Source organism: Muscardinus avellanarius (genome assembly GCF_963383645.1).
Source record: "Muscardinus avellanarius genome assembly, chromosome: 16".
Classification (NCBI taxonomy): Eukaryota; Metazoa; Chordata; class Mammalia; order Rodentia; family Gliridae; genus Muscardinus; species Muscardinus avellanarius.
Window position 1 is genome coordinate 7,604,851 of NC_137802.1, and position 25,552 is coordinate 7,630,402.

General features: G+C 41.6%; 1 protein-coding gene across 4 annotated transcripts in view; it reads right to left on the minus strand.

Annotated features, from left to right (window-relative positions):
* NCOR1 (nuclear receptor corepressor 1) overlaps positions 1-25,552 on the minus strand; it is a gene marked incomplete at both ends in the record, with an annotated part of 127,711 nt that overhangs the window by 100,064 nt on the left and 2,095 nt on the right. For all 4 annotated transcript variants that reach the window (XM_080714199.1, XM_080714198.1, XM_080714200.1 and 1 more), the window contains 4 exons: positions 2,588-2,701; positions 6,790-6,972; positions 14,119-14,311; positions 20,122-20,258. In XM_080714199.1, coding sequence (XP_080570325.1) covers positions 2,588-2,701; positions 6,790-6,972; positions 14,119-14,311; positions 20,122-20,258 — 627 coding nt within the window. The remainder of the gene's footprint in view (positions 1-2,587; positions 2,702-6,789; positions 6,973-14,118; positions 14,312-20,121; positions 20,259-25,552) is intronic.

The window sequence follows — 25,552 nt, forward strand, 5'->3', positions numbered from 1 at the left end:
AATATAGCTGGAGGTAGAAAAACTCCTGGGTTCCACCCCCAGTACCACAAAAAAATAAAAATAAAAATTCTCCACAGCTGGCCAGGCATGGTGGCGCATGCTTGTAATCCCAGCATTCGGGAGGCTGAGACTGGAGGATGGCGGTTCAGACACAGCCTCAGCTACTTAGTGAGGCCCTCTTCAACTCAGTGAGACCCAGTTTCAAAATAAAGAATAAAAAATAGGGCAGGAGGTATAGCTTGGAGGTTGAATTCCCCTGGGTTCCATCCCCAGACCCGCAAAAAAAAAAAAAAAAAAAAAAAAAAAATCTCCGCAGCTGAGCAAGGTGGCACACACTTGTAATCCCAGTATTTGGGGTCTGAGAAAGGAGGATCACAGGTTCGCAGCAATCCTCAGCTACTTAGTAAAGCCTTCCCCAACTTGGTGAGACAGTATTTCAAAATAAAAAATAAAAAATAAAAAATAGGGCCGGGTATGGCTCAGAGGTAGAACTTCTCTGGGTTCAATCTCCAGTACAGAGGGGAAAAAAAATTCTCCACTATAAAAAGATAAAACTAACACTAAGATTGAAGATTTGGTTGTTCTATTCTTCAGGGGATGAATGAACCAAAATGTAAGTGTTAAAACAAAGAGATCTGAAAAAAAGTTTTCAAGTTTTGCTAATAGGAAAAACTATCGAAAGAAGGTATCAATATAATTAAATTCTCCATGAGATCTTCAGATAGTTTTCACATCGCAATGGGGCAACCATAGACTCATTAATACTCTAAAGTGCTTATTAAGTCTGTAAGACGAGGCTCATTTAAAAATTTCAATCAAATATTACCAAATCCAATGTATTTGAAAATTACTCATACAACTAAAAATTAATCTTTCATAAAACATTTTTAAAAATTATAAATTTCAAGTTATCATCAACTCTAACCCTATTTCCTTTATCCCTGAGGTCACAAAGAGGCCATGAAGACCATTAGCCCAATAGTGTTATAAAGTTCTTCAGAATATTTCTTAAAATTCAGGAGGTCTCATTTTCTTAAATAAGGGGTCACTGTCTGTCCTGGGCCATGTTACTACTCTAGGCACAGCCCAGATGGGGCCTGTCACTCACTCCTCCTGACAGTCTCAGTCTTTCCTGGAATTAAGTGCACTTAAGGTTCTGAGTACAGCCAAGACACCAATACTAATTTGCTCCCATTTTTTACCTGCCCATGACACTTACCATATACAAGTATCATCTATGGTGACTCCCAAACCTCTTTATACACGTGTCCAGTCCAAGGTCATGCCTATAAACTTTTTCCTGACAGATGATTTGCTTTCCTCTTTTCTTTCTTTTTTTGATGCTGACTGGGATGGAACCCAGAGCTTTGTATATCCTAGGTAAGTGCTCTAGCCCACAGCTAAATCTCCGACCAATGGTTGCCTTTTTTTTTTTTTTTTTTTTTTTTTTTTTTGGTGGTACTGGGGGTGGAACCCAGAGGCTTTCTACCTCCGGGCTATACTCCCAGACCTTTTTTACACTTCATTTGGAAACAGGGTCTCACTAAGTAGCTGAGGCTGGCTTCGAACCTGTGCGATCCTCCTGTCTCAGCCTCCCAAGCGTGAGGATTACAAGCGTGCGCTACCACGCCCGGCTGGTTTTCTTTTTAATACTTCTTTGTTGTGTTTGAGGCTTTTGGAGTGGGACTCTTTGTTTTGGTGATACTGGGGACTAAACCCAAGGCCTCACACATGCTAGGCAAGATTCTACTAATAAGCCACATCTCGTGTGTGTGTGTGTGTGTGTGTGTGTGTGTGTGTGTGTTACAACCTGAGCTGAGCCTTTTTTTTTTTTTATGGCCAGTACTGGGGATGGAACCCCAGAGACATTCTACCTCCAAGCTATACCCAGACCTATTTTTTATACTTTTTTTTATTTTTATTTGGAAACAGGGTCTCCTAAGCCAGCGCGCGCGGCTGGCTTCGAACCTGCGCGATCCTCCTGTCTCTGCCTCCCAAGCGCGGGGATTACAAGCGTGCGCCACCACGCCCGGCCTTTATTCTGTATTTTGAAACAGGGTCTCACTGAGTTGCAGAGGATCTAAGTCCCTGAGGCTGTCCCCGAACCACAATCCTCCTGTCTCAGCCTCCCAAATGCTAATATTACAGTGTGCGCCACCACGGTCGGACAATGAACATTTTTAATTGAGAGTAAAAAAGAAATTGTTTAAATAAAAATTTAAGAAAATAAAGTTTACCTAAAGTCAAAGTTAAGCTCAAAAATAACCTGGTTTATCTAAGATGATAACGAAGTTCATTTCCAAACCTTAAAATGTTATCAATAGTTGATTTTAAGTGTCACTTAAGAAATTAATAACTACAGTATGGCTGTTATATAGTATGTGCCACCAAATGTATGTGTTTGGTATTTATGTAACAGGAGAGGCTCAGCTGATACAATTCTACTTGAAAACGCTATTTATATAATATATAATGTCCAGTAGAAATCAGGCTCTAATCAAATGATAACTACAACTAAACATAGTCAGAACAAGAAGCAGTCAAATGGGCTTACAGGCTTGAGCTGCCAGAGATAGCATAGGCTTACCCGATTCTCGTCATAAATAATTTGGACAATACTGCGGTGTTTCTGCTCCACAGGAGGAGGGGACACAGGCTTCTCCGGCTCAGGAGGTTTTGCTGCTTCTTCTTCTAACTGTTGCTAAGAGACCCAGAAAGGAAGAGTCAGACATCTGCTGCACGTCACCCCTGCCCACAATTAACTGCCAGAGATAACACATGCTGGCTGATTCTGTAGGATAACCACTTAATCAACAAAGGATTCATGGATCCAAGGGCTCGAAGACTGTCTGATTGTCTTAGCTAATAATTAAACATCATAAACCACCCTACAATACATACTGACAGATATAAAAGGGGGAAGAAGAACATCCTATAAACCATTTCTTTTGTGTGTGTGTGTGTGGTACTGGGGTTCCTGGAAGCCTTTCTACCTCCGGGCTACATTCTCAGACCTATTTTATACTTTTATTTGGAAACAGGGTCTCCTAAGCCAGCACGGCTGGCTTCGAACCTGTGCGATCCTCCTGTCTCTGCCTCCCAAGCGCGGGGATTACAAGTGTGCACCACCACGCCCGGCGTTAAAACATTTAATTCTAATAAATTTATTTATTTATTTTGGGGTACTGAGGATGGAACCCAGGGGATTCTGCCTCTGGGCTACACAACCAACCTATCCTATTTTTTATTCTTTAGTTTGAAACAGGGTCCCACTGAGTTGCAAAGGGCTTCACTAAGTAGCTAAGGCTGTCCGCAAACCGCAATCCTCCTGTCTAATCCTCCCAAATGCTGGGATTACAAGTGTGTGCCACCACACCTGGCCTAATTCTAATAAATTTAAAGCAAACAATTGAAAGAAACTCAGCTTAATATTTCATAATGAATGACCTATGTTGGCATTGGGAAAATATGGCTGCATGTTATCAATATACAGTAAGATAGAGTAAGATACGTGGTTAAGTTGGGTAGAAACAATAAAGTAGAAGAGACGCCAGGCATGGTGGGGCACACTTGTAATCCCCGGGTTTGGGAGGCGGAGACAGGAGGACGGCACAGGTTTGAAGTCAGCCTCACTGGCTTGAGACCCTCTTTCCAAATAAAAAAATTAAAAATAAAAAATAGGTGTCTGGGAGTGTAGCCTGGAGGGAGAAGAGCTTCCAGGAACCCCATTACCACCAAAAAAAAAAAAAAAAAAGAAGAGATTTTGAAATGTAATCCTTAACTGAGAACACTACTGTGGCACCCCCAGACCCACTTTCACATCTTTTCATGCTACAGTCAAGAGGTGCTAGACTAGCCAGGCGTAGTGGTGCACACTTGTGATCCCAGCATTTAGAAGGCTGAGACAGGAGGATCACAATTCAAGGCCAGCCTCAGCTACTTAGGGAGGTCCTCTGCAACTCAGTGAGACCCTGTTTCCAAATAAAAAATAAAAAATAGGGCTGGAGGTGTAGCTCAGAGGTAGAATGATCCTGGGTTCCATCTTCAGTACTGGGGGGGGGGGGGATCTGGACTTAGAATGTGCAATTATAAAGAAAAAGGCTAGTCAAATGTGGTGATACACACCTATAATCTTAGTAATTGGGAGGCTGAGACAGGAGGATCACAGGTTCATGACCAGCCTGGGTTCAAACCTGCAATCCTGCTCTCTCAGTCTCCCAAGTACTGGAATTACAGGTGTGTATTACCACGCCCAGCTTGGTGATCAAATAGATTAACAGATGGGAACACAAGGCTGAGATATCAACACATTTATAAATGTAAATATGAATTATAAAAGAATAAACTTTTCAATTATCCACCCATACAAAAAAATAATTTTAAACTTTGCCTTAAAGATGAAGGAAAAACAAATTAGTTTCCAATGGATTAGAGAATAATGTGAGAAGCCAAACTATAAAACTTAAACCTAACAAAATTTTGTTGATCAAAAAACATGATTAAGCTGGGCATGGTGGCGCACGCTTATAATCCTAGCATTTGGGAGGCTGAGACAGGAGGATTCAAGTTCGTGGACAACCTCAGCTACTTAGTGAGGTCCTTTGCAACTCAGTCAGACCCTGTTTCAAAATAAAGAACAAGCCAGGCCTGGTGGCGCACGCTTGTAATCCCCATGCTTCGGATGCAGAGACAGGAGGATCGCGCTGGCTTAAGAGACCCTGTTTCTAAATAAAAAAATATAAAAATGGGTCTGGGAGTGTAGGCCAGAGGTAGAAGGGATTCCAGGACCCCCAGTACCACCAAAAACAAAAACATAAAGAATAAAAAATAGGACTGGGGGTATCGATCAGAGGTAGAATGTCCCTGGGTTCCATGCCCATTACCACAAAAATAAATAAGATGAATTAAAAAACATGACTAAGAGCAGGTGTGATGTTGCACACTTGTAATCCCAGCATTTGGGAGGCTGAGAGGACGATAGCAGTTCGCAGCCAGCCTCACCTACTTAAGTGGGGCCCTTTATAACTCAATGAGACCCTGTATCAAAATAAAGAATAAAAAATAGGGCTGGGGGGTATAGCTCGGAGGTAGAATGCCCCTGGATTTGAGCTCCAGTACAAAAAAAAAGAAAAAGAAAAAAAAAAACTAAGATCAAAGACCCAAACTTAAGACAAAAAACCAGAAAGCATAGGAAAGAAAACACTATGACCCTGAATGAGGCAACGTTTCTTACTAGGTATGAAACCAAAAGCACAAGGGGTCGAAGAAAAATAAAACAGAGCCCAACAAATTAAAAAGTTTTGGAACTCAAAGGATATTATCAAGCTTAGTACGGTGGAGTATACCTGTAATCCCAGTACTTAGGAGGCTAAGACAGGAAGATTGCAGGTTTGAGACCAGTCTCAGCAACTCAGTGAGGCCCTCAGCAACTCATCAAAATCCTGTTTAAAAATAAAAAATAGAGCTGGGGATGTAGCTTGGTGGTACAATGCCCCTGGGTTCAATCCTTAGTAGCCACCATGCCTGACTTAGACAACACCTCTTAAAGAGCAAAACAAAACAAAAATATTCTTCAAAAAAAAACTACTGAGCCAGGCGTGGTGACAGATGCTTGCAATCTCAGTTCTTGGGAGGCTGAGACAGGAGGACCGCAGGTTCACAGCCAGCCTCAGCTACTTAATGAATTGGCCCTCCGCAATTTAGTGAGACCTTGTTTCAAAATAAAGAATAACAGCCAGGTGTGGTGGTGCACACTTGTAATCCTTGCACTTGGGAAGCAGAGACAGGAGGATCACACAGGTTCGAAGCCAGCCTTGCTGGCGTAAGAGACCCTGTTTCCAAATAAAAATATAAAATAGGTCTGGAAGTGTAGCCTGGAGGTAGAAGGGTTTCCAGGAACCCCAGTACCGCCAACAAATAAAAAATAAAAATTAAAAAAAAATAATAAAAATAGGTCTGGGAGTGTAGCCAGAGGTAGAAGGGTTCCATCCCTAATACCACCAAAAAAATAAATAAAAAAGAATAAAGAATAACAAATAAGCAGGATGTAGCTCAGAGGTAGAATGCCCAGTGTTCAATCCCTAGTATTGCCAAAAAAATTAAATGAAAAGCCACAAATTAGACATTATCTACATAATTAACAAGAGATTTTAGGAGCCAGGCATGGTGGCGCACGCTACTAATCCAAGTACTTGGAGGCTGAGAGAGGAGGATTGTAGGTGTGAGGCCCTCTATAACTTAGTGAAACCCTGTTTCCAAATTAAAAAGAAAAAAATAGGGCTGGGAATGTAGCTGAGAGGTCTGGGTTCTATCTCCAGCACAGGGAAAAAAAAAAAAAAGATTTTAGAAAATTTTAAAAATAATAACTTTAGAGAATGATTCACATAAGGAATGAGAGCCAAAATAAATGCTTAGCCTCATTCCTCACCAAAGATATGCAAATTAGAGCCCCAGTGAGAACTATTTCACATCCAAATGAAAAGCAGCGTCTAGTTAAGGTGACAATATGCACAAACTGGTAGGCACATGTGCTGCCAGTGGGAATAAGAAACGGTACATTCAAACAAACCTGGTGTCATCACACACACTCAAAGACCATCTTCAAGGTGGATGACACACGAGAGGAAATAACGGATGAGAAGCTAAGAACACTAACGGCACAAACCGCGAGTCACCGAATATACAAGACACAAGTCCTTTCACACAGAGTCTAAAACATGGAAAATTCAATTGCTTTCTTTAGGTAAACCAACATGTTTTAAAATATATTTAGTAAAAATAAACGCTTACTTGTTTCTTTTTCAGTTTGAGGATCTGCTGCTCTACTTTTGCAATTTCTCGATCCACACGATCCATACTCTGTATTAACTCTTCCTTGGAAAGCTTGGAAGGTGAAGCATTTTGGTCATCTCCACATGGCTGCCCGGAGATTGGAGAGGAGGGAGCTTCATGTTTGCCTCCAAATGCTGGATCCTTAAAAAAGGAAAATCAGGAACAAAAATTCATTTCTCAGTTGTGACTGTCTAGGCAGAAAATGTTTTAAAGCACAGAACCACCATGTTTACTTTTTCTCTTTTTTTTGGTAGTACTAGGGATTGAACCCAGGAATATTCTATTCTACCTCTGAGCTACACCCCCCAGACAGACATTTTATTTTTTATTTTCAAACAAGACTTCGCTAAGTTGCTGATTCTGGTCTTGAACCTGCAATCATCCTGTCTCCTCCAAAATACTAGGATTACAGGTGTGCACCAGTTTAAAAAAACAAAAAAATAGGGCTAAGAGTATATAGCTCAGGGCTAGAATGCCCCTGTGTTCTATCCCAGGTACCACAAAAACAAAAACTATATATTTTGTAATAGCATGCACTTAATACAAAGGGACTTCTGGAGAAAACCCAGGACTATGACTACACCCCAATGAGTATACAACTCTATAAGGAAAATATTAATAACAATTCTGACAGAATCAATAAGAGTTAAATTTCAGTGTCATCTGCATTTAGCATAGTCAATCTCTGGCAGCCTCAGGCTGTGTACACTCTTCCTCTGTTAAGATACAAATACTTGAGGTCACTGACTTCCAAAAGAAAACAGCATGCTTCTTCAAAATTAAAAATTATATTTGGGTCAGTCATGGTGACGTGCACCTATAATCCCAGTACTTGGGAGGCCGAGACCAGAGGATCTCAGGTTCATGGCCAGCCTCAGCTACTTGCTGAGGCCCTCTGCAACTTAGTGAAACTCTGTTTCAAAACAAAAGATAAAAAGAGATCTAGCTCAGAGGTAGAATGTCCCTGGTTTCAATCCCCAGTGTGTGTGTGCGTGCGTGCGTGTGTCTGTCTGTCTAAACATACACATCAGATTTAGGGTGTGAACATCTTTACTAACCTTTAGAAACAAAAGATACAGGAAAAAGGGGAAAATGTCTTGGTGCTGTCTATCTTTTTTTTTTTTTTTTTTTTGGTGGTACTAGGGGTGGAACCCAGAGGCTTTCTACCTCTGGGCTATACTCCCAGACCTTTTTTTTTATATTTTATTTGGAAACAGGGTCTCACTAAGTGGCTGAAAACCTCACTAAGTAGCTGAGGCTGGTTTCGAACCTGTGCGATCCTCCTGTCTCAGCCTCCCAAGCGCGGGGATTACAAGCGTGCGCCACCACGCCCAGCTTATCTTTATTTTTAATTTCTGGTACTGGGGAGTGAAGCCAGAGGGATTTTTACCTTTAAGCTACAACCTCATCCTTTTTAACTTTTTGTTGGGAAAAAGGGTCTTGCTAGGTTGCTAAGAGTCTAACTATGTTGTTAAAGCTTGTCTTGACCCTGTGATCCTCCTGTCTCAGCCTCCCAATTACTGGGATAATAGGAGTTCACCACTGGGCTTCTATTGTGTCTTCCCCCCCCCCCCAGTATAGGGAATGGAACCCAGGGGAATTCTACCTCTGAGCTACACCCCCAGCCCTATTATTTTATTTTTTATTTTGAAACAAGGTCTCACTAAATGGCAAATGGCCTAAGTAGCTGAGGCTGTCCGTGAATGGCAATCCTCCTGTGTGTTGTGTGTATGTTAATGGGGATGGAAGCCAGGGGCTGTGTGTGTTGTGTGTGTGTTAATGGGGATGGAAGCCAGGGGCTGTGTGTGTGTGTGTGTGTGTGTGTGTGTGTGTGTGTGTCACTGGGGATGGAAGCCAGGGGCTGTGTGTGTGTTAATGGGGATGGAAGCCAGGGGCTTTCTACCTGTGGGCTACACTCCTATTTGCTTATTCCCAAGAACTTTGAAACAGTAACACACTGAGAAAAATATTTAATGAATCATGTTTTATTACAAATCAATATTTTCTACTTATTTTCTTTCTGAATTCCTATATACACATGATATATATGTATGTATATTACGTTATATATATATATATATGTGTGTATATTATATCTACAAAGGGGTGTGTGTGTGTGTGTGTGTGTGTGTGTGTGTATGCACCAGGAGCATTCTACTTCCAGCCCAGCCCCCTTTTTTTTTTGGTGGTCCTAGAGATGGAACCCAGGGATAGTCCACCTCCGACCTGCACCTCCACCCCTATTTTTTAATTTTTTTGGTGGTACTGGGGTTCCTGGAAGCCCTTCTACCTCCGGGCTACACTCCCAGACCTATTTTTACATTTTTATTTGGAAACAGGGTCTCCTAAGCCAGCGCGCGCGGCTGGCTTCGAACCTGCGCGATCCTCCTGTCTCCGCCTCCCAAGCGCGGAGATTACAAGCGTGCACCACCACGCCTGGCTCCATCCCTATTTTTTATTCTTTATTTAGAAACAGGGTGTCACTGAGTAGCATGATGATGCGAGGAAGTAGGGGTCCTGGGTTTCCATACCAACTCACTAGATAGCTGAGGCTGGCACAAACCATGATCCTCCTGTCTCAGCCTCTTGAATTCTGAGGTTACAAGCCCATTTTATTTTTGCTTTTGAAACAGGGTCTCACTAAGTTGCTAATGCTGTCCTGGAAGCTAGAATACTCCTGTCTCAGCCTCCCAAGCACTGGGATGACAGCTATGTGCCACCACACCTGGCCTCATTGTGGTTTCCAATAGAATACTCTTCAACAAAAAAAGAATAAATTACAGCAACAGATAATATAGACACAAAAGAACACAATACTGAGTGAAAGAAACCAGATACAAAGGAATGTACTTTGAGCCAAATGTGGCAGCACATGCTTGTAATCACCACGTTTGGGAGGCTGAGACAGGAGGATCGCACAGGTTCGAAGCCAGCCTCAGCTACTGAGTGAGGCTCTCAGCAACTTAGTGAGACCCTGTTTCCAAATAAAGTACAAAATAGGCCTGGGAGTGTAGCCTGGAGGTAGAAAGCCTCTGGGTTCCATCCCCAGTACCACACACACAAAAAAAGTGTATATTATATAAATTTTAAAAATAAGCAAGACTTGCCGGGCGTGGTGGCGCACGCTTGTAATCCCCGCGCTTGGGAGGCAGAGACAGGAGGATCGCGCAGGTTCAAAACCAGCCGCACGCGCTGGCTTAGGAGACCCTGTTTCCAAAATGAAAATGTAAAAATAGGTCTGGGAGTGTAGCCCAGAGGTAGAAGGGCTTCCAGGAACCCCAGTACCACACACACACACACACACACACAAAAAAAAAAAAAAAAAGCAAGACTTGCCAGGCGTGGTGGCGCACGCTTGTAATCCCCGTGCTTGGGAGGTGGAGACAGGAGGATCGCGCAGGTTCAAAGCCAGCCACACTGGCCTAAGAGACCCTGTTTCCAAATATAAAAGTATAAAATAGGTCTGGGAGTGTAGCCCGGAGTTAGAAGGGTTTCCAGGAACCCCAGTACCACCAAAAAAAAAAAAAAAAAAAAAAAAAGCAAGACTGATCCATGGTGATAGAAGGCATAATAGTGGCACAATAGGAAGGGGTATTAGTAACTTGGAAGGGCATAAAGGAAGCTTCGGGGATGCTAAAAATGGACTACTTCTTGGTATGGATGAACGTAAAAATTCATGCAACTGTACATTTATGTTTTGTGTATTTTTTAAATGAGCTGGTTAAGCCAGGTGTGGTGGCGCATGCTTGTCATCCCCGCACTTGGGAGGCGGAGACAGGAGGATCGCGCAGGTTCAAAGCCAGCCGCGCTGGCGTAGGAGACCCTGTTTCAAAAACATAAAATAGGTCTGGGAGTGTAGCCCGGAGGTAGAAGGGCTTCCAGGAACCCAGTACCACCAAAAAATAAATAAATAAATAAAAATAATTGAACTGGCTAATATTAATTTAAAATCAGGGGTGATAATTCCAGGGCCTTATAAAATTATTGTTTGTTGGTTGGTTGGTTGGTTGGTTGGTACTGGGGGTTGAATTCAGGCACATCTATCTATGAGCTAAACCCCTAGCCTGGCCTATTTATTTTTATTTTTGAAACAGTCTCACTAGGTTGATGAGCGTCTCACTCCTTTCTGAGGCTGTCCTCACACCTGTGACCCTCCCGTCTCAGTGCTGGGATCACAAGCCTGCACCACCATGCCTGGCTTACTTTATAAATGAATACCTTGAAGAGGGAAGGGACATGAGTGCTGTGAGGGAACAGAGGTGGAGTCACGGTGATGCTAGGAAGTAGGGTCCTGCGTTTCCATTCCAACTCGGGAGGAACACCTAGGTCACTTAATTTGTCTTCACACTTTCCTCAACTATAAAATGGAAGTGGGTCATACTATGATCCAACATGCCCATTCTTTTGGAACCAGGAATTGTACCCAGGGGCAATCTATCTCTGAGCTACACTCCTAGCCCTACTTTATTTTAAAGTTTGAAACAGGGTCTCAATACGTTGCTGAGGATCTTGCTAAATTGCTGCTGCTGACCACAAACATGCCATCCTCCTTTCTCATCTTCCTAACGTTATAGGCACTGTGTCCAGCTCTAACACATCACATTTCAACATGAGTTTAAGTCTCTTTCTGCTATTTAAAAAAAAAAAAATTAGCTGGGCATGGTGGCACACACTTGCAATCCCAGTAACTGGGAGGGTGAGACAGCAGAATCTGAGGTCCGAAGGCAGCCTCAGCAAGGAGTAAGACGCTCAGCCACCCAGTAAGACCGTGTTTCAAAACAAAATAAAATTGAGCTGGGTATGCACCTTGCAGGTAGAATGTCCCCCAGTTCAATCTCCAGTACCACCAAAAAAAAAAAAAAAAAAAAAAAAAATTACAGCTATAAGTTACACTTGTAGTAATTAATTCAGTCTTTGAAGACCTTTATTTGTTACATTAAAATTTTTTTCTTGCTGGGCGTGGTGGCGCAAGCTTGTAATCCCCGCGCTTGGGCGGCTGAGACAGGAGGATCGCGCAGGTTCGAAGCCAGCCTCAGCTACTTAGTGAGGCTCTCAGCAACTTAGAGAGACCCTGTTTCCAAATAAAATATAAAAAAGGTCTGGGAGTATAGCCTGGAGATAGAAAGCCTCTGGGTTCCATCCCCAGTACCACCAAAAATAAAAATAAAATTTTTTTTTTCTTTTAATACAGCAAAGCATTTCTTATAAACCCCAGGCTACAATAGCTGTTTCACATAATAAAGTATGTCTCAAAATTCCCAGAAGTTCAGCTAATTTGTAGCTTACCACAATGAGCTCTTCTCCACTCAACTGTCTTAAATATTTACATAAATGTTGAACCAACAGTATAAAAGATTCTAATTTATCCTTCAGTTGTTGAATCTGTTTTCTCCTTATATATACACATACTTTTAATGTGGCTACAGTATTTTAAAAAAAATTACAAATTTTTTATCTTTCAAATTACTTTTCATTGCATAAAACTCAAAGAAAATATGTGGCTACTTATTTATATTGTATTGGGGAATAAAGGGCTATTAGCTACAAATATAAGTTTATGGGAAATACATTTGATGTACCTTGCACCAGCAAAATTATTTTTGAAAACCATTTTATATGCTAATGTTTGTATGATGAAAAAAATGGCAAAAGACACTGGGGAAAGTATTGGCATTAGCGGATTTCTTTCTTCTCTTTTTTTCTTTCTTTCTTTCTTTTTTTTTTTTTTTTTTTTGGTGGTACTGGGAAATGAACTAAGGGGCATTCCACCTCCAAGTTACATCCCCAGCCCTATTTTTTATTCTTTATTTTGAAACAGGGTCTCACTGTCCCTGTACACAAACTGTGATCCTCCTGTCTCAGCCTCCCAAATGCTGGGATTATAAGCGTGCTCAACCATGCCCGCCCTGCTCTAGCAGATATACTTTACTGTTCAGTTTCTTAAATTAGTCTTTCTAAAACAAATAGCTAGACGTGGTAGGTGTGGGGGCACACACCTGTAACCCCAGTACTCAGGAAGCTTACAGGAGTATCTCATGTTCAAGGACTTCAGCAGGTAGTGAGGCTTTCAGCCACTTAAGAGAGATCCTATTTCCAAACAAAAAAAATTTTAAAGGGCTGAGGATGTAGTTTGGATGTAGAATGTCCGTGGCTTCAATCTCCAGTACCAAAAAATTAAAAATAAAACATTTATTCAGCACCTACTAAGTGCTAGGTACTTTCCAATGTGCAGAATTAATGATGAGCACTGGGCGCGGCGACGCACGCTTATAATCCCAGCATTTGGGAGGCTGAAACCGGAGGATCGCGGTTCACGGACAGCCTCAGCTACTTAGTGAGGCCATCTGCAATTCAGTGAGACCCTGTTTCAAAATAAAGAATAAAAATAGGGCAGGAGGTGTGGCTTGGAGGTTAAATGCCCCTGGGTTCCATCCCCAGACCCGCAAAAAAAAAAAAAAATTAACAATAAGCAAAACAGACAATAAACAAAACAACAAAAGAATAGCATAAACCGGGCATGATGGCGCATACATGAAATCCCAATACTTGGGAGCTGAGACAGGAGTGTCCTAGGTTCAAGACGAGCCTCAGCAACATAGCAAGGCACTCAGCAACTTAGCGAGACCTTGTTTCAAAATAAAAAATAAAATGGAGCCGAAGGAATAACCTCAATGTAGAACTTCCCTGGTTTCAATCCCCTGCACTGACAAAAATTAAATATTAATGAAATGAGAGGGTCATTATCTATAAGTATTGTCTACAAGTTATAATTTTATAAATAACCTTTTTCCTCTGTAATTTCCAAGTTTCCTATCTATAATTATGCAATATTTATATAGAAACAAGTTTTTTTCTATATAAAAATTGTAAGTAAATACATCTTAGCTAAAATGTATTTTCTCCTGTGTAGCAAATTAATAAATTACTATTATGTGTAAGAGGGTAACTTAAAATTTAATCTACATTTGACAAAACGGTAGTCTTGAATATCCTGACTACATTTTTATAGCGCAGCAAGCCAGTACAAAGTACCTGAGAATCTATCAGTCCTCAGATTTGGTTTTGTTTTGTTTTTTTACTGACCAAAACTCAAAAGTACTGACTTTAAAGTCTGCAGCACTAGATCTGTGGTTTATAGTTTTGTTTAACAAATTTTTCACTTTCCCAGAACACTACTTCCCTTTAGAGACCAGCATAACTGGACTTTCTTTTAGGCGCTGTGCCTGAATGTGGCTAAATAAACATCACAGACCTAGAGCTCCACAGGGAGAGAGAACAAGTATTTACCTTCTTCCCATCCGCAGAAGACCTCAATCCTTCTGGCAGCGTGTGCACTAACGGTAAAACCGCAGCACTGACGCGCTGAAAATGTGAATCAGAAACCTGCTCCAGGCGGGGCCGCTTGGATTCCAGGGAATCATGATCCACAGGGGACGGGCCTGGGTGAAACTGTTCATATCCAGTTCTCCTTTCTTGAGGCCTAGTATGTACAAAAGTAAATAAATACACGCTTGAAAAGTTTTAATGGCTATTCAACACCAGGCTAACATTCTGGTTGGACTAAATGAAAGTTATGTTTATTTTCAAAGTGAATGCCTGTCTCCCCTCCCCCATCCTCAGAATATACACCTTACTAGAGTCTTATTAAATCTCTAATTCTAATAGAAAAGTTTCTTTGGGAAAAAGGAGAAGATGGTTTAAAAAGAAAGACAATATAGAAATAAAAGACATAACACACTTGTAATCCCAGCATTTGGGAGGCTGAGACAGGAGGACTGTGGTTTGCAAACAGTCTCAGCTACTTAGTGAAGCTGTTTGCAACTTAGTGAGACCCTGTTTCCAAATAAAGAACAAAACTTAGGTCTGAGGGGTAGCTCAGAGGTAGAAGGCTCCGGGGTTCAATCCCCAGTACCGGAAGAAAAAAAAATTAATTAACAGTGCAGCAAGCTGGGCATGGTGGCACACGCTTGAAATCCTAGGGAGGCTGACCAGGAGGATTGTGAGTTCTCAAATAGCCTCAGCTCCTTAGTGAGCCTCTCAGCAACTTAGTGAGACCTTGTTTCAAATATAAAGAACAAGCTAGGCGTGGTGGCACACACTTGCAATCCCAGCACTTCGGAGGCTAAGACAGAAAGAGCACAGGTTCTCTGCCAGCCCTAACTACTTAGTGAGGCACTCTACAACTTAGTGAGACCATGTTTCAAAATAAAGAATAAAAAATAAGGCTGCGGGTATAGCTCAGAAGTGGAAAGTCCCTGAGTTCACTCCCTCGGACTGCAAAAATACATCAATAAAAATAAATTAAAAATTAAGAATAGGGCTGGGGGTAGAGCTCAGACGTAGAATGACCCTGGGTTCCATCCCCAGTACCACAAAATGTAAATACACAATGCAGCAAAGTTGCAGTATACAAAATCAACATACAAAATTTAATTGTATTTTATATACTAGCATTGAACAATCCAAAACTGAAATTAAGAAAACTATCCCATTTAGCCGGGTGTGGTGGCGCACGCTTGTAATCCCCGCGCTTGGGAGGCTGAGACAGGAGGATTACACAGGTTCGAAGCCAGCCTCAGCTACTTAGTGAGGCTCTCAGCAACTTAGTGAGACCCTGTTTCCAAATAAAGTATAAAATAGGTCTGGGAGTATAGCCCAGAGGTAGAAAGCCCCTGGGTTCCATCCCCAGTACCAAAAAAAGAAAGAAAAAGAAAACTATCCCATTTAAAATAGTACCAAAAAGAATAAAGTAGGAATAAATGTGACCGGGAGGCTCAAGACTTGAATACTGACAAACCCATAAAACATTGCTAGAAGAAATACAAAGAATTAAATAGTAAGAAACCTCATATTTATGTATTGGAAGACTCAGAATTGCTCAGATGACAATACTATATACAAAGTGACCTACTCTCAATCAAACTCCCATGACACTTTGTGAAGAAATAGAAAAACGTTTCTTAAAACTTATATGAAATGTCAAGGCCGAGCGTTGTGAGGCATGATTGTAATCCCAGCATTTGGGAGGCTGAGACAGGAGAATCATGTTCGCAGCCAGCCTCAGCTACTTAGTGACACCCTTTGCAACTCAGTGAGACCCTGTTTCAAAATAAAGAATAAAAAATAGGGCTAGGGCTGTAGCTCGGAGGTAGAATGTCTGGGGTTCCATCTCCAGTACTGCCAAAAAAAAAAAAAAGGAGAGAAAGAGAGACAGAATTCACACTTTATAATTTCAAACCTCACTATAAAAGCTAAGAGGTTGCTGGGCATGGTGATCTCTGAAAAACTAGCACCTGACATGAAGTTAAAGTCCAAGCAAGTCAAGCTACAACTTGGCCACAGAACAATTTATATTAAATTTCAGAATTCCCCCTGTCTTTGAGCAAATGTTTCAGATATGTAAACCACTCCTGAGGCTGGCTCATCACTCTGGAAATGGCACACCATGGGTGCCTACCTATAACACCTAAGAAACTAGATGTTAGAGTGCAAGTTGCCCAGGACACCATTTACCACCACCCCACTTACATTTTCTTCAAATAGGAAATATGCATGAGAAATCCTAAAATGTAATCAGGTGTGGTGGCCCACACCTATAATCCCAGCAACCCAGGAGGCTGAAGCAGGAGGACTGTAAATTTGAGGCCAGACCCAGCAACTTAGCAAGACCCTGTCTCAAAATAAAAAACAAAAGCCGGGCATGATGGTGCACACTTGTATTCCCAGTACTTGGGAGACTGAGATAGTTGGATCTCAGGTTCAAAAGAAGATCACAAGTTTTTTGTTTTGCTTTGTTTTGTTTTTTGGGGTTTTTTTCTTTTTTTTTTTTCAGAACAAAGGATAGAACCCAGGGGCATTCTACCTATAAGCTACACCCCCAGCCCTATTTTTTATTCTTCATTTGGAAACAGGATCTCAGTGAGTTGCAGAGGGCCTCATACGTAGTTGAGGCTGGCCGCAAACCATAATCCTCCTGTCTCAGCCTTCCAAATGCTGGGATTACAAGCGTGCTCCACCACCCCAGGCTGAGGATAACAGGTTTGCGGCCATCGTCAGCTATTTAGTGAGGCACTCCGCAACTTAGTGAGACCTTGTTTCAAAATAAAGAATAAAAAATATAGCTAAGGTGTAACACAAAGGTGAAATGTCTGAGGGATCAATCCCCAGTACTGCAATAAATAAATAACAGAAGGAAGGAAGGAAGGAAGGAAGGAAGGAAGGAAGGAAGGAAGGAAGGAAGGAAGGAAGGGAAGGAAGGAAAGGAAGGAAAGGAAGGAAGAGAGAGAGGCTGGGAAAGCCGGGCATGGTGGCGCATGCTTGTAATCCCAGTACTTGGGAGACTGAGACAGGAGGATCACAGGTTTACAGCCAGCCTCAACTACTTAGTGAGGTCCCCTGCATCTTAGTGAGACCCTGTGTTCCAAAATAAAGAATAAGAAATGGGGTTAGGGTTATAAGCTCAGAGGTAGAATGCCCCCGGGTTCCATCCCCAACACCATAAAAAAAAAAAAAAAAGGTTGGGAATGTAGCTCAGTTGTAGAGGCCCGTAGGTTAAATCTCCACTGCTGAAGATTTAAATGAATGAATGCATGAATGAATGAATGAATGAATGAATGAGAAAGACTGAGATTCATCACTGCTTCTTTGGGGTAAAAATAGAGGCCAAATCACCACACAAGATCCCCCCCCCCCCCGGCAGTACTGGGAAAAAGAGGGAAAGAGGGAAAGGAGAAAGAAAGAAAGAAAGAAAGAAAGAAAGAAAGAAAGAAAGAAAGAAAGAGGGAAAGAAAGCAAGCCTCTCAAAAGTTTAAGTACAGAAGGAACGTAATAAAGGTTCACAGATTAAAAAAAACAATTAACATTATAATCAATGGGAGGAAACTGAAAACATTTCCACTATAATCTGGTACAAATCAAGAATGCCTACTCTCAGCACTTCTAGAACAGCACTAGAAGTATTAGTGAGAGCAATTAGACAAGGAAAAAAAAATTAAAGGAACTGTGCATGGTGGCGTAAGCTTGTAATTCCAGTACTTGGAAGGCTGAGCAGACAGGAGTACTGAAGGTTCTCAGCCAGCCTCAGTTACTTAGTGAGGCACTCCACAAGTCAGTGAATCCCTGTTTCAAAATAAAGACTAAAATATAGGGTTGGGAGCTGGGCATGGTAGCGCACACTTTTAATCCCAGCATTTGGGAAGCTGTGACAAGGGGATAGCAGTCCAGACAGCCTCAGCTACTCAGCAAGGCCCTCTACAACTCAAGGAGACCCTCTTTCAAAGTTAAAAAGACTTAAAGAATAGGGCTGGGGTGTAGCTGGGGTGTAGCTCTGAGGTACAATGTCCGTGGGTTCCATCCCCAGTACCGCAAAAAAATAAAAATAAAAATAAAAATATAGGGCTGGAGTGAGGCTTGGAATGCCCCTGGGTTTCATCCCCAATACCACATACAAAAAAAAGGGGGGATTGAGAGTGTACCTCAGAGTAGAATGATTCTGGGGTTAAATCCCTAGTACTACCAAAAAAAAAAAAAAAAAAAAAAAACAAGCTGGGCATGGTGGCGCACGCTTGTAATCCCAGCATCAGGAGGCTGAGATGGGAGGTTCATGGTCTCTGGACAGCCTCAGCTACTTAGGCCCTCTACAACTTAGTGAGACCCTGTTTCAAGGTAAAGATAAAAAACAAAGCCAAGTATGGTGGCACACACTTGTGATCACAGCACTTGGGAGGCGGAGACAAGAGGATCATGCAGGTTCGAAGCAGCCTCAGCTACTTATTGAGGCTCTCAGAAATTTAATGAGACCCTGTTTCCAAATAAAAATATAAAATAGGTTTGGGGGTGTAGCCTGGAGGTAGAAGGCCACTGGGTTCCATTCTCAGTACCAAAAAAAAAAAAAAAATTAAAAATTAGGGAAGGGAATACAGCTCGGAGATAGAATGTCCCTAGGTTCCATCCCCAGTACTGAGGGGGAAAAAAAAATCAGTAGGTGTGTGAGGGTGTAGTTCAGTGGTACAGCACTTGCCCAACAGATATGAGACCCTGGGTTCAACTCCCAGCTCCACCCACCAAACAATAAAAAAAAAAAATCAGCAATTTTACACACAAATAAGAACATTTAACCAAAAAGAAATCAAGAGAACAATCCCATTTATATCACCATCCAAAGAAAATAATACTTAGTACTAACTAACCAAACAGGGGAAAGATCTGTGCCCTGAGAAATAAAGGTACTGATGAAAAACACTGACGATTCAAAGGGAAAGATATTCCAAGTTCGTGAATCCAACAAATCAATACTGCTAAAATATCCATATAACCCAAAGCAATATACATTTAACACAATCCCTATCAAAATCTCAATGGCATTCTTCACAAAATAAAAGGAAACTCCTAAAGTTCATATGGAAATATAAGAGAACCCAAATAGTATAGTGACCATTTTACATATGGGATACCTGTATGCCTATCATAGCCTCTTGTTAAATAAACTTAAATATAAACAATAAAATTCTTTTTAAAATAAACCTTTAAGAGTGAAAATGGAGTAAACGGAAGAAGTGATAGTAAAGGCACTGGAAAAAAGACCATCCTGTGAAGGGCCTCATTTTTTTTTTTCTTTTTTTTTTTGGTGGTGCTGGGGGTGGAACCCAGAGGCTTTCTACCTCCGGGCTATACTCCCAGACCTATTTTATATTTTATTTGGAAACGGGGTCTCAATACGTTGCTGAGAGCCTCACTAAGTAGCTGAGGCTGGCTTTGATCCTCCTGTCTCAGCCTCCCAAGCACGGGGATTACAAGCGTGCGCCACCACGCCCAGCAAGGACCTCATTATTTGATGTCACATTGACTATCCTTTGAAGACAGTGCCATTAGCTCCATTGTAAGAGGTGAGAAAACTAAAGCTTAAATTGCCTACGTTAATGACTTGCACTTCTGGCTACCAATGAGAATCACTGAGAAACGATGGCAATTAGAGCTGAGGTGCGGTCCTGGACTGCTCTGTGGCAGGACTTGGCTCTACGACGTAGCACAAGCTGAGAAAGAACACCACAGTTTGCATACAGCAACTGAGGTCACGTGGCAAAAGGTTCAAACCTAGGTCTACACTGTTTTCCCACAACATTAAATTTTAAGAGCTTATGAACTATCATGATAACTACTCAGAAAGATCAACTATTATGAACATGCTCAAAATATAAACTATAAATGACCGCTAATATCTTGATTAAAGAAAAGTAATAAGTAAGTGACACAATTATAATCCTAGATGGACACAAAAAGAAAGCCCATTACCTGTCGGAACCTGGGTGGAATTCTGAGAGCAAGGAGGGTCGTCTTCGAAGCTGCTGCTGCTGCTGCTGCTGTTGCAAGAGCTGTGACGCCTGACTGACTTCCAGATGAGAAGGGCGATAGTCAGGGACGGCAAACTCCTGGAATTAAAATAACCAGGAAGCGTGAACAGCATCACCAAGTCAAACCAAGCAGCTGAGGGCCACTAGGCACAGGAAGCAGCAGCAATGCGAATTTCAGTCCTTCACTTAGCCAATCCTTCCCCAGAAACCTCAAACAATCAAGGTCTTAACAGTTGATCATTAAGAGTAACTCAAAATGAAACACCCAGTTCAGCTCTGTAGTCTATTCATCCCTTGAATAACACGTTACATAATGTCCAATCTATAGTGTGGTGCACATAAGTAAAATCACAAACATAATCCTAAATTCACAGTGAATAAACCAGCTGGATCACAGAAGTCTCTAGTTAGATCCATGTATACTTGCAAATAAACTGACATCTAGAGAATCCACCTACTGATGAGGAGTAATAGTATTTCATCCAGGTGTGGTGGTGCATGATGTAATCCCAGGATTTGAGGATCTGAGGCTGGAGGATTGCAGGCTGGATGCCAGCCTCAGCAACTTAGGGAGACCATTTCAAAATAAGAAAATAAAAACGGCTGGAGAGTGTATATGAGAGGTAGAAAGAGTACTCCTGAGTTCAATCCCCAGCACCCCCTCCAAAAAAAAAAAAAAATAGAATAATAGTTTTTCCATAACTAGGAAGGGAAGTTTTTATGTTTATGTTTAGTTTTTTTTATTTCCTTTTATATTTTTATTGTTTATTTGTTTACTATTTACTTATTGTGGTACTAGGGATTGAACCCAGAGGCATTCTGCCTCCAAACTGCATCCCCAGCCCCGTCCCCTTTTTTCTGTGGTACTGGGGATTGAACCCAGAGGTATTCTACCTCCGAGCTACACCCTCAGCACCATTTTTTATTCTTTATTTTGAAACAGGGTCTCACTGAGTTGCAAAGGGCCTAAGTAGCTAAGACTGTCCTCAAACTGCGATCCTCCTGTCTCAGCCTCCCAAATGCTGGGATTACAAGCGTGCACCACTACACCCAGCCCCAGTCATTTTTTTAAACATTGGTTTGAAATAGAAACTTACTAGGTTGCTGAGACTGTCCTAGACTCTGCCATTCTCAAGTCTTAGCACCCCAAGTGTGGGGACTTCAGGTATGTACTACCACACCCAGTACTTTCTTTTTTTTTTTTTTTTAAGACAAGATCCAGCTATGCAGCCAAAAGTGGCGTTGAACTCCCAGCCTCCCTCAGCCTCCAGAATACAAGCATGCGCCGCCATACTCAGCTTTATGATAATTTACCTCACAACAAATTTATTGTGCTAATTCAACCAACAGATGTTAAACACAAAATTACAAAGTGACCCAGGAATCAGAGCACAAAATATATGTATAGCCAAAGGAATTAAAACCATATACCACACAAAACATCATGAACACAATTTTCACAGGAGCATTATTCATAATAGCCAAAAAAGAAAACCCAAATGTTCATGGAGGAATTAATGAAAAAACAAATGTTTATACCCATACAAGAGAGTATTCAGCCATAAAGAGAAGAGAGTACTGATACATACTATAACACAGGTAAAACTAAAAAACATTGTGTTAAATTTTAAAATCCAGGTTTTTAAAAAGCCACATATTTTCCCATTTATATGAAATGTCTACATGAAGCACATGCATAAGGTACAGAAAGTGAGTGAGTGACCGCTAGTGAATGAAGAAAGAGGGAAACTGGGACTGCTGCTGACAGGGGCTTCATTTCAGGTGACGGAAACGTTTAGGGTTTAGATAATGGTGATGGTTGTGAAACGAGGGTTATACTAAAAGCCACTCTAACTGGACGCTTTCATTTATTTATTTATTTATTTTATGGTACTGGGGATGGAATCCTTTTACCCATGGGATACGCTCCCAGACCGATTTTATATTTTATTTGGAAACAGGGTCTCTTAAGCCAGCAAGGCTGGCTTCGAACCTGCGCAGTCCTCCTGTCTCCGCCTCCCAAGAGCAGGGATTACAAGCGTGCGCCACCACGCCCGGCCCAATGAAAAAATTTTAAATGTGGTCACTAAGCAGGGCATATGATGGCACATGCCTCTTATCCCAGTATTTGGGAGGCTGAGACAGGAGGATCACAGGTCGGAGGACAGCCTCAGCAAGTAGTAAGACTCTCATCAACCTAGCCAGACCCTGTTTCAAAACAAAAATAAAATAAAGCTGTGGATGTAGCTCAGAGGTAGAACATCTCTGGGTTTGAGCCCCAGTACCACCACAAAAAAAGAGGTGAAGGCAAACAAAAGCTATAACATAACTGAGGATATAGTTTTCTTGGAACACAGTAAAGCATAAAAATATAAGAGAAATTTAAAATGGGAGCTAGGATAACAAGTCCAACAGCACACGTGAGAGGAAATATTCTAAGAAATAATAGAGGGCATTTCTCAGAAGTTAGAAAAGACACAATCCTCAGAGTTAAAAGGGCCTGGGGGAAAGCATGAGACATTTAAAAAATTAACCCACAATAGATACATTAAAAGGCTTAGAAAATTAAGGAGATGGGAAAGCTTTACAGGTGTCAAGAAATAAAAAGCAGGTTTCCTGCAGAGTAAGAAAACCAGACTTTTCATCAACAACAGACAACATATTCCAACCTTAGAGGAAAACACTTGGAACCTACAATTCAATGACCAGCTCTTCATTCAAACAGTAGGATCAAGAAGCTTTGTAGCATCGAGAACTCAGAAAATATACCTACCAACCACAGCTGACCTTCCTCAAAAGATTTTGTTTTCCTTTCTGTTTTTTGTTTGTTTGGCTGGTTGGTTGCTTCCTTGGTTGTGTTGGTTTCTGGTGGTGTTAGGGACTGAACTCAGAGCCTCACTGGGCTTATACCCCAGGCCCTGAAAGAATTTCTAGAGGCTGTATCCAGTGATGCAGAGTAAGGAGTGAAATAAAAGCCTCAGTGCCCTGCTGCTTCCAGTTCTGAGCAAGTAACACAGCTTAATTGCCTTCTCACAGTGCGCAGGCACTCCTGACTTGATCCTGGTGAGCCTCCTCCCACCCGCCAGGCTTCTCAGCCTTTTGGCAATCTTCCAAGCCCAGTGGCGAGCCCACAGTGCCACAGTCACAATTACTGAGGAAACCATGGCACGGGTCTGAGAATCCAGGTAGACCATTTCTGGAGAAGGCTTCCGGACAGAAGGGAGATATAGAAAGACTGCCTGAAATATGAATTTTCAGTTCAAGTCTTTGCACAAAGAAAAAAAGCCATAAGGCTGAGCTAAGACAATTTTAATTTTACTTTTTTTATTTTTTTGGTGGTACTCGGATTGAACCCAGAGGCATTTTACCTCTGAGCTAACTGCCAGCCCAATTTTCTTATTTGTAAACAGCTCTCACTGTTGCAGAGGGCCTAAGTTGTCACGGTTGGCTTCAAACCTGCGGTCCTGTTGTCTCAGCCTCCCAAGTACTAGAAATTTTTTTTCTTTATAATTATAAAATGGCATCTGATGAAAGAACAGTTAGAACTTTAGAGCAAACAATTCCCAGAGCTAACCCAAAGGCAGAATTCATTAAAATTCCTTCCTGCAATATAAAGAAACCTCACTGAACACAGAGGTAATTCAGTGCATAATCCAGGAGATAAGCTCAGAAATAGAGGATAAATTAGACCTAAGGATCATTCTAAATTGGGTGTGAATCTGGGCGTGGTGACAAGCTCTTGTAATCCCAGTACTTGGGAGCCTGAAAAAGGAGGATGGCAAGTTTGCGGACAGCCTCAGCAAGTAGTAAGACTCTCATCAACCTAGTAAGACCCTGTTTCAAATTAAAATAAAATAAGTGGCCGGACGTGGTGGCACACGCTTGTAACCCCCGTGCTTGAGGCGGAGACAGGAAGATCGCGCAGGTTCAAAGCCAGCCGCACTGGCTTAAGAGACCCCGTTTCCAAATAAAAATATAAAAAATAGGTCTTGGAGTGTAGCCCGAAGGTAGAAGGATTTCCAGGAACCCCAGTACCACCAAAAATGATGATGATGATGATGATGATGATGATGATATAGGTGGGAATATATTTATTTTTATAAAAATAAAATAATGGGAGCCAGGCGTGGTGGTGCACACTTGTAATCCCAGCATTTGGGAGGCTGAGACTGGAGGATCACGGTTCACAGACAGGTAGCCTCAGCTCCTTAGTGAGGCCCTCCACAACTTAGTGAGACCCTGTTTCAAAATAAAGAATAAAAAATAGGGCAGGGGGTGTAGTTCGGAGGTCAAATGCCCCTGGGTTCCACCCCTACACCCACAAAAATATAAAAATAAAAATAAAAATGGGAGTATGCCCCTGGGTTCAATCCCCAGTAACTAACACACACACACACACACACACACACACACACACACACACACACACACACACACCAGCAAAAACAACCTAGAAAACTAGTAATCAGATGAACAGTATTGGGGCAGAGAGAACATGGAACCAAAACTCAGTATCTAATCATGATAAAAATTCTCAAACCAAGAACAGAAAGCAACATCTTCAACCACTGAATAATACCAATAAAGTCAAGTGTGGTGGCATATGCTTATCATTCCAGTACTTGGGAGGCTGAGACAAGGATTACAGGTTAGAGACCAGCCTTAGCAATTTAGTGAGGTCCTCCACAACTTAGTGAGACTCTTATTTCAAAATTAAAAAAAAAAGTAATAAAATAGGGCTGGGGATATAGCTCAAAAGCAGAATCCCCCAGCCCCCAGGATCAGTCTCTAGTGCCCCCACACACACAAAACAATGTAAAGATGCATATTCTTACTCTGTAACTATGACTAAACCTCAGAACCCAGAAGTACTCAATTATCTTTTGTTGACAAATCTGCCTTTTTATAATTTTGCGGTGACCTCATTTCTTCCTTCACCATTTTTCTTCAAACCTCTTAAATTACTATCCTTAATCTACATTCTGAATTCATAATTTCACCTGTTTTATTTTTCACAAGGAAAGTCATCATACAAACTTACTCACCTTCCTCGCATCACCTCTCGAGAAGGTAGTGGCCTTTACCCTGGCCATCACTCAATGGAGGCCAAGTTACCTGGCCAGCTTAAAACTCATCAAGAACACGGAACGTAAGTCTTAACCTAAAAACTGCAAACAAATTATTCTTTTCTAAAGTTCTCATAGTCAAAAGCAGAGACACCGAAGCCGGGCATCGTGGTGCACACTTGTAATCCCAGTACTTGAGAGGCTGGGACAGGAGGATTGCACAGATTTGACGCCAGCCTCAGCTACTGAGTGAGGCTCTCAGCAACTTAGTGAGACCCTGTTTCCAAATAAATATAAAACAGAAAG